This window comes from Mugil cephalus, chromosome 5 (assembly GCF_022458985.1).
Source record: "Mugil cephalus isolate CIBA_MC_2020 chromosome 5, CIBA_Mcephalus_1.1, whole genome shotgun sequence".
NCBI lineage: Eukaryota > Metazoa > Chordata > Actinopteri > Mugiliformes > Mugilidae > Mugil > Mugil cephalus.
The window spans coordinates 17,111,488-17,128,028 of record NC_061774.1 but is presented as its reverse complement, the minus strand read 5'-3'; the positions used below and the strand labels follow the sequence as shown (position 1 = coordinate 17,128,028).

Genomic DNA, 16,541 nt, shown 5'->3' with positions numbered 1-16,541 from the left:
TCAGATGGGAACACTGTTGTCAAAAAACACAGTTCCTAACTACAACAACAACATAAAATGTTTCCAAATGCTAGGGAGCAGGTTCAGGATCCTCAGGTGCAGAAGGAATCACTGTGCTAAGTTGGTATCTGCAGACATGGCAGCACTAGACAGTGTGAACTGCAGAGGATTCACGTGAATGTGTGTGGATGTGTTATCTGTAATTTTGATGTCGTGAAACACGACGCACGCGGCACAGTTTGGAGAAAATAATTTCATCTCGACAAAGTCTAACTCCCTAATGAAATGTCCGCTGCTTCCAACCAACAAGAGCTAAATCTGGATTAGTTCCTCACGTGAGCCCTCGACATCAAAAACAATCGACAGCTCTGTTACAGTATTACATTATTTTATTAGCCGGTACAGAAGATTAACTGTGACGTAAGGCTCTGAACCAAAAAAGAAAGAAAGGAAAAACAAAAAGAAAAAAGACAGCAGCTCACAATACGACTCGGACGTCAGCCATGTCTACAAACCAAAACGTCTTCAAATCAGACAAAAATTATAGTGTCTCGGTACATACAAACGATGAACACTGTGGTAAATTACAGAGCTTCTCATACATCCTCTTCAATAGTGCCGATAACAGTTACTGTGGAACTCCAGACAATAGTAAACGTACAGGTATCAGGTGTCAGGTAATAATCTTGTACCCACAGACAACCCTTTTGATTAGAAAACAGCACAGAATCAGTTACTCTGAGAGGACATTGTCTACCAGGCCATATTCACTGTAGTTGAAGCATGCAGGTTATCGCTATTGTCTGACGAGGATACGTAAGCTAGAAGCGCAGAGTTGTGTGTCTGTGTGTGTGTGTGTGTGTGTGTGTGTGTGCTGCACGGTCGGGACGTGTTCAGATTGTTCTCAACTCTGATTTCTGATTCGGCTCATCGACGTCGCTCTCCAGTTTCTAATACCTTCAGTTCTTTATTGTTTTTATTTTTACATTTTGTTCCAACCGCTTATATTTAAACATAAACCGGTATTTACTGCATATAGTAAAGACTGATATCCCACAAATAAACATCTAATACATTTAATACGATAGAATGCGCATCTAGAGCGGAGGCAAAAGCTGCTATATTTGCTTAGCTGTTTAAAAAAAAAACACTATGTACTTCAGTGGTAAATTCTTTTTCATCCTTCAAACAGCAAATACAGTACGTGGCGTTTTTTTTAATAATAATAATAATAATAATAATAATGATAAAGAATACCTAACAATAAAACAGCTTCTTACTGACCGACTGATGGTACAGTGTTTAAAGTGAGAAGAAGGATGATGTAGTGGAACAGCTTGTTCTTTGTGCTGCGTTTATTAAGATGGAAACTAACACAGAATCATTAAGTGAAATGAAACTTGAGACTTTTATCAGTTAGTCTGCAGTCAGTCATGATTCTAGATATTGATAAACTGGGCAGCACAGGGAGCTCGGCTAACGGGCAGTAACTGTATCTGGTGAAGCTGAAGCACGTGAACTCGACCTCATCGATGAGCCGAATCAGAAACCAGATTCAAACCAACTCAACCCCCCCCCCCTCCCATCTTAAGGAATTATTTCAAATAGCCCAACACTAGTGAAGACGGAGCGCTCTGTCCCATGTTTCAGGGAGCGAGCGGCCCCAGCCTCAGCTCTATGTGGTGCGTGAGCCAAATGGCTTCGGCGGCGGTGTCGGCCCCCTCCTCGCTCGGCCGGATGGGAGCCGCCAGGTTGCGGAAGTCGTGTCGGACCTTGAGCGAGACGGTGACGTCCCCGTCGTCCTCTTTCTGAGGGATCACTTTGATGAAGAAGCCGATCTTGTTGGATTTCCTGAAGGCGACGACGCTGTGGGGAGGGCAGAGAGAGGTCAGGTGGGGAGTTCGCTCGCGCCGTTGCTGCTGCTGCTGCTGCTGTGCAGATTTGTGTATCCACTTACTCTGGGTCATCCTGGAAGTCCTGAGGTTCAGCCAACTCATCATACTCGGCAGCAGCGTCCTTTCCTGCCAAGACCAGCTCCTTACCGGGTACTGAAACCTGAAAAAAAATGAATAAATAAATATTTCTAATATTCAAAATATGTGGTAAGTCAGCAAGATTTTAAATGCGACAAAATAGTGCTGGTATACACACTCACATGCCACTTTATTAGGTACACCCGTTCAATTGCTTGTTAACGCAAATGGCTAATCAGCCAATCACATGACTGCAATTCAGTGCATTTAGGCATGTAGAGAATAGGGAAGAAAGAGGACTTAAATGACTTTGAACATGGTATGGTTGTTGGTTCCAGACGGGCTGGTCTGAGTGTTCAGAAACTGCTGATCTACTGGGATTTTCACATACCACCATCTCTAGGGTTTACAGAGAATGGTCCGAAAAAGAGAAAATATCCAGTGAGCGGCAGTTATGTGGATGAAAATGCCTTGTTGATGTGAGAGGTCAGAGGAGAATGGGCAGACTGGTTGGAGATGATAGAAAGGCAGTAACTCAAATAACCACTCGTTACAAACAAGGAATGGAGAATACCATCTCTGAACGCACAACACGTCCAACCTTGAAGAAGATGGGCTACAGCAGCAGAAGACCACACCTGGTGCCACCCCTGTCAGCTAAGAACAGGAAACTGAGACTACAGTTCACACAGACTCACCAACACTGGACAATAGAAGGTTGGTAAAATGTTGCCTGGTCTGACGAGTTTTGATTTCAGCTGCAACATTCAGATGTCAGGGTCAGAATTTACCTTAAACAACATGAAAACATGGATCCATCCTGCCTTGTGTCAACGGTTCAGGCTGGTGGTGGTGGTGTGATGGTGTGGGGGACATTTTCTTGGCACACTTTGGGCCCCTTAGTACAAACTGAGCATGGTTTAAATGCCACAGTCTACCTGAGTATTGTTGCTGACCATGTCCATCCCTTTATGACCACAGTGTACCATCTTCTGACGGCTACTTCCAGCAGGATAATGCACCATGTCACAAAGCTCATATCCTCTCAAACTCCTTTCTTGAACATGACAATGAGTTCACTGAAATCCAGTGGCCTCCACAATCACGAGATCTCAATCCAATAGATAGAGCACCTTTGGGATGTGGTGGAACGGGAGATTTGCATCATAGATGTGCAGCCGACTAACCTGCAGCAGCTGTGTGATGCTATCATGTTAATATGGATCAAAATCTCTGAGGAATGTTTCCAACTACTTGTTGAAAGTATGCCACGAAGAGTTAAGGCAGTTCTGAAGGTAAAAGGGCGTCCAACCTTTTACTAGTAAGGTGTACCTAATAAAGTGGCCGCTAAGTGTATAGCTCTACCCTAAAGTGAGGGCTTACATCTAACATCCAAAACCAGATACAACATTTTAGACAGAACGGTTACCAAAGATTATGTGAATTTTAACCAGTTCTAACCAAGTATTTCCCACCACAGTCAAAAGGATAAGATGTGCAACCCTTTTATCACTGCATATAAACACAGCGTCCTTACTCATGTGTTTGTGCTGCTCAGTCTTATCAGTGTTGACAGTAGTGTGCCGTAAATAAACTTCCAGGCCGTGCATATGTAATACATTATATATACGCGAGAGGTGACTGATCCCAGCCAGGAGAGCCGGCCCGATAAAAATCAACCGAGCGAGGCTTGATTTGGTCCACGCTGCCCCCCGGGTGTTTGAATATCAGATCAGCCAGAAAGAAAGGACTGCACACTCCGTTTGGCCGTAATGCGAATGGAAATGGGTCATGAAGATGCTCCGTTTTGGCCAGGAGCTCTTCCTTAGTCGGGGTGGCCCATGACTTCATCGCAATGGAGGCCAAGACAAACAGCCTGCAGTCGCTCAGAGCCTAACAGGCAACAGGGCCAGTGTTATTGCTATGGGGTGGGGGTGTCCGGTCCGGTTTAGGTGGGTGCTACATGCCTAGTTAACATACACACGAATGTCAGGTCCAAAGGTTTCAAAGCAGAACATTGTATTGTAACAGGATGGTCAAATATTTTCACTTCTCCTGTCAGCGGTCATAATGTTATGCCTGATTGCCGTGTGAGCATTCCTCGTCCCATCGCGAGGACATCTGGCGCCATCATAAGAAGTGCGTGTCCACCAATGAGCGTAAATTGCTTCATGTGCTTATGTTATATTTATAGCAGGTAACACAATCCACTGTAACCGTATGAAATGTTATAAGAGGTGCAAACAGCCTGCACGGTGGAGATGAATATTAGTCCCGGACATGTTACATTGATCTTGTTCCTTGAGCTGAATCCATAACAAAAACGCGCTGCTAATGGTTAATCCATCACGTGCATCAATAAAGACAAAGATTTATGTGTAGATTTGAAATATGCTGAAAACAGAGAACATGGCAGCGAAGGACGCCTTCAGCGGAAACGCTACTTCAGAGCAGGGAGTTTTTTTTTGATGATTTTGAAATTATTTAAAATCTAGAAAAAATTCCTTTCCAGTTAGAAAAAAAAAATACCTTTGCAGTGCTGTTGATGTCATCGGGGTCTTCGTCCTCGCAGGCAGACAGTGTGACGTGGGTGATGTTCTCCACTGGGTTGGTCAGGGTCAGCAGCACTTGGCTCTCCTAAAAATACGAGGAAAAAAATAAGCATTTAACCTCATGTGCCTCCAGATCGTCTGACTTCTCTTACAAGCTTTATGTGTAGCTGTCAGCTTGGTTCGATTAACACAACAGGACAGTCCTAGTAATACCTCAGTAAGCAGGGATTCTTGATGAGAGCTACACGGGTTAGATGTGTCTATCTGCACCGTTGACTTTAATCTGTTAATGTCTTACTGCCAGAGCGGCTTCGTTCATCTGAGCGGCATGTTGCACAGACGCATGTATTTAAGTGTATTCCTCCACAGGTTTTAACAGCATATTAAACATTTACAAGATAAATACTACACAGTGCATCATACCACACTCACTGACCTTCATGTATCGAAGATTTGGAATGGACATGATTCTCACTTCAGGGATGTAGCTCCTGCACGGAGAATAAACATGGATTTAACTTCTACGACACAGTTTTAAATATATTAGACTTAGACAGACTTTAATGATGATGATGGTCACAGTAGCGTCGTTGCACAAAAAAAGTAAACACTCCTTTAAAAAGCACAAGAAAGATAAAATAAAAACAATTATTATCTAGTAAACTTTACAGAATTAGCATTATGAACAAATGTATAAAAGAAGTTGTTCTCTATATCATAATAACAAAAGTGCCATAATAAGATGCCTAATTTCTTGAACCTGTGCTGATGAAACTGTCACACGTCAAACTTTAGGATTTAAGTTTAACGAACCTATACTAAGCTTGAGGCCTGTCGCCAAAAATCAAAAGCAGACCAACACATGTTTAGCGAAGAATCAGGCGACCAGTACTCACACAGCAACGAGCTGAATTTTGAACTTGATGGAAGTTGGATTGAACTCCGGCTTGCTCAGGTTGTGCTCACATTTCTGCAGCAGAGAATCAAGAAGAACTGGTGTTATCTAAACGGATGCGCCAAAAGAGCCTTAGAGAAGTGTTAGAGAAGTGGTGCTGACCCTGCAGCGCAGCGAGCGCTTCATCAGGAGGTGTTTGTGTCGGGGGTGGAGCTGAGACGCCCCCGCTGGCTGGAAGTCCGGCTGCAGAAGGCGCTGGCGCAGCGTAGTCACTGGAAAGACACGACGGATCGTAGATTCAATTCAGCGTCAGTTAGAGAAGTTATCTGTGTTCATTTTGTGAGCGCGGGACGAGCTCTTACCTTCTGGTAAGCTGATGGGTCTGGTGTAACAATCCTCAGGCAGCGGCTCCACCTCATCGAGGGCCTGGGCAGGTTCGATGCTGATCTCCTTCTGGTCCTCCCCCTCTTTCAGGCTAGTTAAGTCACACAAATACTGATCAACAACCTGTCATTTTTATTTATTTACTTAATATAACTATGAGATAACTGCAATGTAAAACTGTAAAAAGTCTACTGACATTAAAGTTACATCCACTTAGAAAAACACTTAAGGCTCTAAGCTTTTTAAACTTCTGCACAATGACCTCTCGAAACAAGCAACAGTCAAATTCACATTATTCCTTCCGAATCCTTTCCAATTAGCCTCCTGGATCTGACAACACACTGTGTCAACGCGCCGCCTTCTGTTGCCCAATCAATCATTGAAACATGTTAAGCAGGAAATGCATTCGGGGTAAAAGATTTAAAAAATATCCTCGCCGACAATTATGTGAGAACAAGGCGATGATGTAACCTGGGGAAAAAAAAAAAAAAAAAAAAAGCACGGGTCGAACCGTTCACGGTGATGGATTACCTACGTTTCTCAAGCCAAGTTTCAAGGCTCCGCAAATTGATTTTCATGGCACAATGGAATTAATCAAACCAGTGGCTGCTGGGATGTAGAAACTCTATTCATCTAAGTCACCGGTAATATGCATGTATACAGTGTGCGGTTAGCGAGTCGAAACAAGCGAGTTCGGGGCTGCTATCTTTTAAATTTAAAACTTACGCCCGCTGCCGGGGGAAAAAGCAAAGTCCCGTGTGAAGAGCAATAGTTATTTCAAGCATATGATTAAAAAGAAGACGACTCACGAAAGGCCAGCCAGGCTTGATATGGGCGCTCCAGACCTCTGCCTCTGCAGTCTGGTACCAAGGCCATATTTTTCCTGTGCGAATTAAAGGGGACAGGGGGCAATTAGACAGTCTCTCTTCTGAAAACTATTATTATAAAGAAATTGATCTACTGCTAAACATTCTACATGGCAAATTTCACACGAGGTTGCGATCCAAATGGGGAATTTATGACAACTTTTACAAACAAAACTAGGGGGAGAAAAAAAAAGCAACTGACGTTTAACTAAACGAAAAATAAGTCACGTGGTACGAGACAAAAACAGGAGCCTTTGTACCAAGAATAAAGAGAGAGAAACAACTCTGACAGACTCGGTAGATAATTAGCGATTAATTTTTCCATCTGGTTACACAGACGTCTACAATGTCTTCTATCGCTTCTCTCCCTATAACAGACATAAAGGCTCCCCTTGTGTGGATCTCAAACTCGTTTAATCAAGGAGACATTCATGTGATCTGAGAGGTCACCCGGTAAATGAGAAGACAAGAACGGGGATAAAGAGACGACAGGGCTACGCTAAAGGACGAGACGACCCAAGTTGTGAAAAATACAACTCACCACCACATGAATAGTGTGTTGCTGGGAGGGGAAGGGGGGGTAAAAACCAAAATATCAGAGAGCATAAGCAAAGGAAAAAAAAGAGAGAATAAAGAACAAGGTGAAACCAAAGCAATTCAGCAAAACATTAGTGATATTTGGTGACATGCAACGGCAACAGAAACGCATCGGTGATGGAAAATCACAGCAGGACGTCACAGCTGGAGCGGCTCCAATGAAAGACCCGGGCTGCATTAATGGCTGTTAATTGTTGTCAAAGCAGAAAATCGGGAGATGTGAACAAGGTGCCAACAAGCTTAAGATGCACAATGACTCATTTACGTAAAGTCACTCGATGTGCCCCTCCCCCCACCCACAAAAAATGATTCTGAAAATAAATGTGCAATATTGTGCAGTTAAATTATTTTTATCATGTGACTACTGCCATGCCCAGCAGCAGCATCAGTAGCTGCTTTTCCATTATAGTTTTTTGCAAAATAAAAGCGATATTTCTGCAATTACACTATAATAATAATGAATAATAATGCATCAGTTTTATATTGCGCTCTTCCATTTTAGATGCTCAAAGCGCTTACAATTGAATGCATCATTCATTTGCTTGTACAGTCACACCCTGGTGGTGGTAATCTGTCCCAGTAGTCACGGAAACGTGGCTGCCAATCCGCGCCTGCAGCCTCTCCGGCCAACACCAAACACTCACTCCCAATCATACACCAGGGTTAAGTGAGATACCTGAGCTACAGGTACGGGCTTTGTGCGTGCTTGCCTTGAGAGGTGTTTTTACGAATGAGCTGTGACTCTTGCCTCGTGATATCCCATAATTTTCCTGAATTCTCTTCACGCGAGACTTTGAGGAAGCTGGACTTCAAATGAAGTGGTCACATGACCCCCTGTGACATCTCAAGTGTTTCCACTGCACTTTTGTGATACATATTCATATCGATACATGTTTTAAAACATTTTAGCAATATTTGAGAGGTTTTTCGAAATGTAGGCGTTTCCATGACCACTTTTTCATTGTAATATTTAGGTTTTGTGCATTTCTAATGGAAATGCAGCATGTGTTGTGATACCCCATTGGTATCTTGCTTCTTGCCCAATGTCAGCAGAGAAAGGCTCCAGGTCAAGCAGTAATAGATGATAAGAGTGTGCTCATGCGTAGTGTACATAAATAGTCATGTGATATGCATTTCCAGAGAATATTATTGTCGCATTAAGACAAAAACGTGTCAGTGTGAACACTGCCTAAGAAAACAAACGCACAAGCTGATACAGATAATGTTTCATCATGGCTAAAGCTATCATATAATACCCAAGGTGGCACATACTTTAAGAGCATCCCTGGTATCAAAAAATATTTCAACAGTAAATAATTGCTGATCTAAGCTGATAACAACAAATGAGACAACAGCAACTGCTGCTTGATATTTAGAAAGGTCAATGAAGAAGGTTAGATATTTCTTAACAGGCTGAATATTGTGCTCAGAGGGAGCAGAGTACCGAGAATGCCAGAGGCATGCCCTGTCGTCTCCTGGCCATCTTCTTCCGGTCTCTCTCCAGCTTCTCTCGGTGGGCTAGCTGCTGATAATACTCGATCAGCTTGTTGATCTGTAAGGAACAAAAAGGGATTGTATCCACAGACCAACCAACAGTGCTTCAGGTATTTCATCATAACAGAATTTAAAAGGTGCCTGGCTATTGTGAAGGACTTTAAAGTTCAAATAAATACATGAAGTCTTTACAAGTTAAAAAAAACTGAAAAGGTTATCCTTAGGATTATTTCATGAAAAAAATAAATAGGGACATTTATCATTTCTTGTTTGTGTCAAGCAGCCACTTGTTTTTTCCTTCATGTGTGGGTGTCACCGAGTCAGAAACACTTCTATTCAAGAGCAAGCGATGCATGATCAGGAAACATGTGAGCAACTCGAGAAAGTTTAAATGACCACAGGGGGAAACCTACCCGCTGAGTGTGAGGATTCTCCGGCTCCTGCCATCCACCACTGGCTGCAGTGAACAAAATGTACCAAAAACAACAGACTTCAGAGAGATGGAACAAATACAAAGCAAAATAACGTAATCTTTGAGCTGAAGTAAAGAACGACTAAAAATATAGGTGTTGCTAATGCTTCGTAATACGTGTGAACTCTCTTCTTAGTAGCCTGCGTTATATCACCACCCACCGACTGATTTGTCGGCCATGCCCACATCCCTTGAGGTCCAGCGACAGAAGCCACAGGCCAGGTAGTAGGCTTTCTTCATGGCCACCTTGGTGGGATCATCAGGCAGAGGAGCTGGGATGTTGGTGGCCCGAGTCGACAGTGTGTGCATGCAGCATGGGCAGTCAAAACAATTAGCACACCTACAGATAATCGAGAATTAAAACATGAATGGTTTGGATATAATGACACAATGAGAGCAGATGCAAAGTCAGTAGTGACCAGGACGGATGTGTAGCTCTCTCTCTGTGACATTTTGTCTCACCTATTCTTTTTAAGCTTAGCCTCTGCAGACGGCATGTTCTCCAGACAGCTTGGACAATAATGGGAGTCCACCTGATCAAAAGGAGAAAAAAAATAAAATAATAAGTCTTATTATATATTAGACTTAAGGTTTGTGCCACACATACCTTACACATAACGATGGACTATTTAAGTATGCTAACAACAGCAAACAAACATGAAAATCACTGCATATGACTAGGGGCTGTGTATTACACTGTCAACGAGGGAATATATACAAATATATATTTTATTACGAGGCTGATGTTTTAATGAGTTGTCAGCGAAACGTTTGCAGTTAAAATCACAGACTCGTATTGTGATTATGCTACAGAAGGAAATCCAGCTAAAGGCTATCGTCCTGGGTGTGGTGTCAGTATCAGTGAGCCACGTTAACAAGCTGTACTTTAACAGTAAGGATTAATAACCTTGGTGGATTATGTTAAAAGTATATATTTTTTGATTATTATGAGGAGGGTGCCGCTCGTACTCTTACATGAGCAAACTACACAGTTTAACGTCAAGCTAAATGTAAAGCAAGCAACCTAGCAAGCTAACGCTCCCATTCCTGCTGAGAACGACGTAAGGCCAACTCCACCGGAAGTTAAACGGTGCAGCCAATCAGATGAAAGGAACGCTGGCAAAACGTTTGATTGACAGGCGGCTTAGCCACACAGAGCGATAGATGGTCGGCTTAATCCCGCCCACTTGTCAAAACGACTAGCGACTCCGCTAACAACAAATAGCTAACAAATGGTCAGAAAAAAAAAAGCGCTTACGTACCTCGTGAGACACGCATTCCAGGGACCGCAGCTCACTACAGTAGCGACAGAAATAAAGCTGGGATAAAGGGGCTCTGATTCTTTTCTCTCCGTGAACCAGATATATAACCCTATCTGGCTGCAGAAGGGACGCCATCTCTGACCAGCGAAGCCGAGACCGACCGACTGCTGCTGCTCAGTGACGCTACTGACGCCGGTTGACTACTGCCAGTCCTTGCAGGAACATTAAGCGCCCATTGTCGACCTCTTGTGGCGAAAACTTGAACTGCCACAACCAGATTTACAGGCCTTTCTTGGAATGAGGTCTGCAAGGTCCACCCCTGGATGAAAATTGCTTTATAAAGAAGTGGCCTAATGTTGTTTAGTGTGATAGTGTGTATGTTGGCAAGTGCCTAAATCAGCATTTATGTTTCAATGGTTTAAATGCATGTTTACATTTGTTTACCACTTAGGGGCAAGGCACTCATTAATGTTGATTTTCTCTCTGAAAATTAAAAAGTTTTTCTATGTCCTATGATAACAATCTAGGATTGAAATTTAGAATTACTAAGCATTTCTATGAGTGTCCGATAAAAGGGTTAAGTGTTGTGTGAAGAAATGTTCTGTAATAAAGTATTTCAAACATGTTTATTGCAAGAAATCTTCCCATACTGTCCGTATGTGAGTCCTTTCAATGGAAGGTTGTATTGGGGTTTTGTCTCTCATAACTCTCCAACCAGTAACAATAATAAAAAAAAAAAACTAAAAAAAAAAAAAACTTGTGAATTAAGTTTATCGTTATCTACTAATAAAGCCAATGTTCTTGTTCCAAGGCTGCATGTGTGCTCTCATCCCAGATTATTTCACAGATCAATGTCAGGCTGACCGATTAGTGCTGAGAAAAGATAGACAAAAGATCCTGTAAACTATAATAAAACAAAAGGGACAAAATGAAAAGGAATATCACATGATAAGTAAGCACGATATAAAGTTTCCACCACAACAAGTATAAGAAAAACACATTTTTTTCCAACGCGTTTTGTTTGAAAGTTTCAGTTATATTTTAAACCAATGTCAGCACTTAATAGTTATAGCTGAGTTCAGCATTTATTTGGAGACATGTGGTGCCTTGTTTCCTAGGAGCCTGGCAGTAGGAGTTGTAAAACACATTTGTAAGTGATGTGTCCAGTATTATTTTAGTGCACAAAGAATCTCTTCCAGTAGTACAAATTCTGTAGTGCAAAAACAATGTTAACATTTTTTTGGTGCCTAATTTCGCATAGTTTTTTGCTTCACGTGTCCTTCCCGCAAAAACACTGCACGCGGGGCTCTGCAGATGTGAACTGTGTCTAATCCAGTCAATGAGGTGCACTAACCTGCTTGCAAAGAGGCCTGTCAGACACCCACGGGGTATGTGGCCAAGTACCAGCTCGCCATGGCAACGGCTGATCCCAGGAAGGAAGAAATGACCCATGAATAAAATAACCCACCAGTGTGTCTGGGAAAAGTGGAGCAGCTCGTGCTGTATTCCAGGAAAACTTGTCACAACTGATAATTTATTTTTAAGATAATTTCCAGTGTCACTCTATGGTGCGTAAGGAGAAAGCTGAGAAAGCTAATCAGTGACAACTGATGCAAACTCGGTTAATACATATAGGGAGGGAGCAGGATACGTAGACGCATATATTCACTCATTCATTCATTCATTCATCCATTCATTCATTCATTCATTCATTCGTGTTATTATTGTCGGTTCACGTCAGCAGATGGCGACATCTCGGCCAGCTGTGCGCCCCCTCCGCCCCCCTCTGTCACAGGAGCGTATTTATCCCGAGGGAGACGCTGACAGACATCCACAGAGAGTCGTCACCGTGTCGGGGGAGGACGGCGCGATGTGGCCCTCCTCGCCGCTGCTGCTGCCGCTGCTGCTCGGTCTGCTGCGACCCAGCACCGGAACCGCCTTCACTCAGGTAATGGAGCCTACCTGTTGATCTCCAGCACGTTCATGGCAGAGATTCACCACCGTCTTGTTATTTTTCTATTAATGCTGCGTAGAGTCATGATGTAAAACGAGGGTACCATCCCTGATGGTCAGTTTTGTCCTGACGCCGGATGTTGCCCATATTTGGCTTGTTGTCATGATTTTTCAGGAATGTTCCTCGTGACAGATCTATTCATTTAGCTGTTTTTATTTTATTTTTTGACATTTTTTTATTTTTTATTTTTGTAATTTTATTAACAGACCCCGGGTAGTGTTCAACCTGAAACTGTCCTATAAACATTTGGATGGGAATGATATAAACAGCTGTTAATCCCCGGTGTACATCTTTTCCTACCAGACAAGACAGTTGTGCAGCTTGTGTTTTCCAGCTCGCCTTCACACATTCAGGACCAGGCCTCTATTATCACAGCTCTATGCAAACAGACCTCTCTCTCGGTCGTAAAATATGGCAGACGTTACTGCTCAGCGGCTACACACTGTGTAACCAATCTACGTACATCTGGCACTTTGAGAGCAAAGTTGAAATTGTGCTTGTTTTGTGGCGAGAGTTCATTTGCACTGACAACTGAGGTATGAAGAAGAAGAAAGGTCAAAGTGCTGCAGCTGTCCCCGATGCTGCTTATTTGGTTAACGCTTCCTCGTCCCATTTGGAAAAACAAGCACCTGATGTTTGCACTGGAGGACAGACTGAAGATGGTAGACGTACGGTTTATTTGACATTAAGGGTTTTCCTGCTTTGGCTGAGGAACGTGCCAAAAGCCAAATATGTACAGTTTATCACCTTAGGAGGTCAAACAAGTGGATCAGTTAAAGATTCATGTTGATTGTCATACGACTATGAGTTAAGCAACCGCTGCTATTAAATAATCATGATGATAAATATTTAAAAAGTCGTGGGCGACAGAAATGTTACAGAACATCAAACATGTTGTGAGATGGGAGCGGTCACATCCATGTCAAGGTCAACTTTTCAGCAAATCTGAAAGTTGTTATTACATCATGACCTGCAGGACAAACCCGAGGCGGGAGGCATTTGCTTCCTCGCAGACGTATGTCTGTGAAGGTTCTCAGTCATCCAGGTCATGGTAATCCAAAAAAGCGTTGAATAAGGTCAGCTGGACTTGTAGAATTTCTTGAAGACGTTTCGCAACTCATCCGAGTAGCTTCTTCAGTTCTGATAAACTAGTGGGAAATTGAGGTGACCTAGAAAATCTATCAAATCCGCTATAAAATAAAAATACTATACTAGAGGAGCAGTGGGCAACTGTGTCGAGGGCCGGCCGAACCAAACAAACATAACCTGCGCTGACCCTTTGTCTGCACCCGCAGAGGTGTGACTCATCCGCAGATGGCACCATTTACGAATACCAGGCGAAGACTCTAAGCGGTGGCCACACCGTCAACTTCACTGACTACATGGGCAGCGCTGTCCTGTTTGTCAACGTGGCCACTTACTGAGGATACACCTTCCAGTACGTGGGTAAGAAACGACGCCGTATCTTTAAAGAAACACACACACACACAAAAAAACCAACTAAAAAAAAACAGCAACAACCTTCTCCCTCCATCTGAATGTTTTCTCTTTTATCAGAATTGAATGCACTGCAAGAGGAGATGAGGGCACTTGGACTCACGGTTCTTGGATTCCCCTGCAACCAGTTCGGGAAACAGGAACCGGGGGAAAATCGTGAAATCATCCTGGGTTTGAAGTGAGAAATCTTTTAATGTGACCCACAATAAAAAAAAAATTATAAATGACATGAACTGTATGCTACTGAGGGAAGATATTGTTTCCCTCAAATCTCAGCTTTAATTGAACTTAAAAAAGTTTGAGTCTCAAGCCTTTCACAGTGTATTGTTGCATGTGCCGTAACACAAGCTGGGTGCAGGAGGGAATTTGCAATATTGGTTAAGTCGTCTGTCAATCAGCGAGGCTTCATTTAATCAGGGAAACATCCTTTGGATCGGTTTCTCCTGGAGGCCTCTCTAACAGACTGGATTTATGTCTCAGGTTCCATCAGTCATTTCAGATCCAAAGCAAAAAGCCTCTGCAGCGCACCGTGTCGTTTTGCTCCCCTCATAGTGAATCTAGGGCAGCTGCCAAGCCGCAGAGTGCTCAGGGGCACGTCCGCTGATAAGCTGCTCTCTCTATCTCTCTGGATTCCAGGCACGTTAGACCAGGCAAGGGATTTGTTCCAAACTTCCTGCTGTTTGAGAAAGGTGACGTGAATGGAGAAGACGAGCAACAGGTTTTCACTTTCCTTAAGGTAAGCTGCGGCCAGGTCCCCAAAGTGCCCGGCTGAAAATGTACATTTTGTTGTTTTTTTTTCTTCTTTCACCATGTACAGATTCTGCAAATGTGTTTATCTGAACATTAGGCCGGATGCCGACCAACTTCTTCAGCTCTCTTAAAACTTAATAGTTTTGCACCAAAATCCAAAGCGACCCTTCAGCCTCCAAGCTATTCTCACCTAACTACTACTAACTCCTCAGTTATTATTGTATTTAATCGATATGAATTCAAAATATAGGTGGTATTTCCAGCTCAAAAATGCTCATCCGCCTCCTCCCTCCATTGTTGTTTACGTTTGTGTCCTCATGCTGAAAACGTGGCGTGTTGCATCCGTGACGGATGCAAGAAGAATCTTTTTACGCAGGAAAATGGGAAAAATAGTAACGCACAGTAACTTGGATAAGTAACGTTAATCTGATTACTGGTTTGGAAATAGTAACGTGTTAGATTATTCGTTAGTGGAAAAAAGTGGTCAGATTTGAGTCAGGCGTTAGTAAGTAACGCGCTACCGGCATCACTGGCGTGCAGTGAATAGTGTTTATTTTCAGAATAAAATGAAGGGACCTTGGTTGGGACCAGGATCACTGGTTAAAATCCCATTACATCCATGACTGTAGAGCAAAGGTCTTCAACTAGGGGTCCGCGACCCCTAGGGGATCCACAGATGCACTGCAGGAGGGTCGCAAAATCTTTGGTTGATCAGACATTTTTTATATATATATATATATTTTTAATTGCTTTAAATACATGAATACAATATATTTTAGTAAAGGGAAAAAGGGATAGCTTAAATGCAAAATGACAATAATAATGTACATTTATAAATAGCACAAGGGTTTAATATGGAACACTTATAATAGGTCCCTACTGAATCTCTCCATCAGTTTGGGGGTCCTTGGAAAAAACGTTGAAGAACCATGCTCCAGTGCAAAACTCGTCCCTGGGCACTGCACGGGGTGGCTGCTAACATTTCCCCACTGTATAATCCAACAAGGGATCTATTGTATTTATTAAATATTTCTAAGCCATTGCAATATTCTCCAATGCATGCCAGCATGCAGAACAGTAGATATGTAGTTAATCAAAAATCAAAACTGCACTTGTTTCTATAGATGTGAGATGCATTTCGCTTGCGCACAGAATTCTCCGCTCTCTCATCCAATTCACGTTCTTTCCACCGTGCAGAGATCCTGTCCTGCGGTCGGAGGCGACTTTGGCAGCTCGTACGGCAGGCTCTTCTGGGAGCCTCTGAAGATCAGCGACATCAAGTGGAACTTTGAGAAGTTCCTGGTGGGCCCAGACGGAAAGCCGGTGATGAGGTGGCACCCGAGTGTCAACGTCTCCGAGGTCCGAGCGGATATTCGCAAATACCTGCTCCAGCTGTACAAACAGGATATTTTAAATTAGACGCGACTGGCCGTACAAACGCGTCCCAGCAGCAGGAACGAGGCGCAGAAGACGAGTAGAGCTAATGTAGCACATTAAGAGTAAGGTGACAGTTTCTGATACATGAAGATGGCATGTTGAATGAAGAGGAGGCCTGAAAACAGGAACTCTGTGGGGCCTCTTTGGAATCTGGGGTTCAAGCCAGCTTTTCAGTGCATTCAGGCTGCCTTGCAAATCCCACAGCACCATGTCATCTTCTCCTGACAGAACCTGTTAGCCATTACTGCCTAAATGTTAATTGCTTTCAATAAATCACTGAGAACACCACGCACGTGTGCGGGCCTTTCTTTACGAGAAACAACTTCAGGAGTCAAGTTGAAAACGAGG

At 43.0% G+C, this 16,541-nt stretch overlaps 2 protein-coding genes across 3 annotated transcripts; one reads left to right on the top strand and one right to left on the bottom strand.

Annotated features, from left to right (window-relative positions):
- Positions 1-371: 371 nt before the first annotated feature.
- dctn4 (dynactin 4) lies at positions 372-10,698 on the bottom strand. 2 transcript variants are annotated; one of them, XM_047585450.1, is made up of 14 exons: positions 10,496-10,698; positions 9,696-9,766; positions 9,395-9,573; positions 9,175-9,218; positions 8,712-8,819; positions 7,212-7,232; positions 6,614-6,687; positions 5,783-5,895; positions 5,583-5,692; positions 5,422-5,495; positions 4,962-5,016; positions 4,503-4,610; positions 1,958-2,055; positions 372-1,866 (listed from the first exon to the last, which is right to left on the bottom strand). In XM_047585450.1, exons 1-14 carry the CDS (start codon positions 10,628-10,630, stop codon positions 1,647-1,649), a joined length of 1,410 nt encoding a protein of 469 aa, XP_047441406.1. In that variant the 5' UTR covers positions 10,631-10,698; the 3' UTR covers positions 372-1,646. The 2 variants fall into 2 exon arrangements, with proteins under 2 accessions (XP_047441406.1, XP_047441407.1); XM_047585451.1 differs by lacking the exon at positions 7,212-7,232 and having other exon boundaries at positions 10,496-10,697.
- A 1,515-nt stretch (positions 10,699-12,213) lies between these two features.
- On the top strand, positions 12,214-16,481 carry gpx3 (glutathione peroxidase 3). Its single transcript, XM_047584638.1, has 5 exons — positions 12,214-12,443; positions 13,805-13,955; positions 14,067-14,184; positions 14,643-14,742; positions 15,954-16,481. The coding sequence occupies exons 1-5, from the start codon at positions 12,240-12,242 to the stop codon at positions 16,173-16,175; spliced, it is 795 nt and encodes a 264-aa protein (XP_047440594.1). The 5' UTR covers positions 12,214-12,239; the 3' UTR covers positions 16,176-16,481.
- Positions 16,482-16,541: the final 60 nt, after the last annotated feature.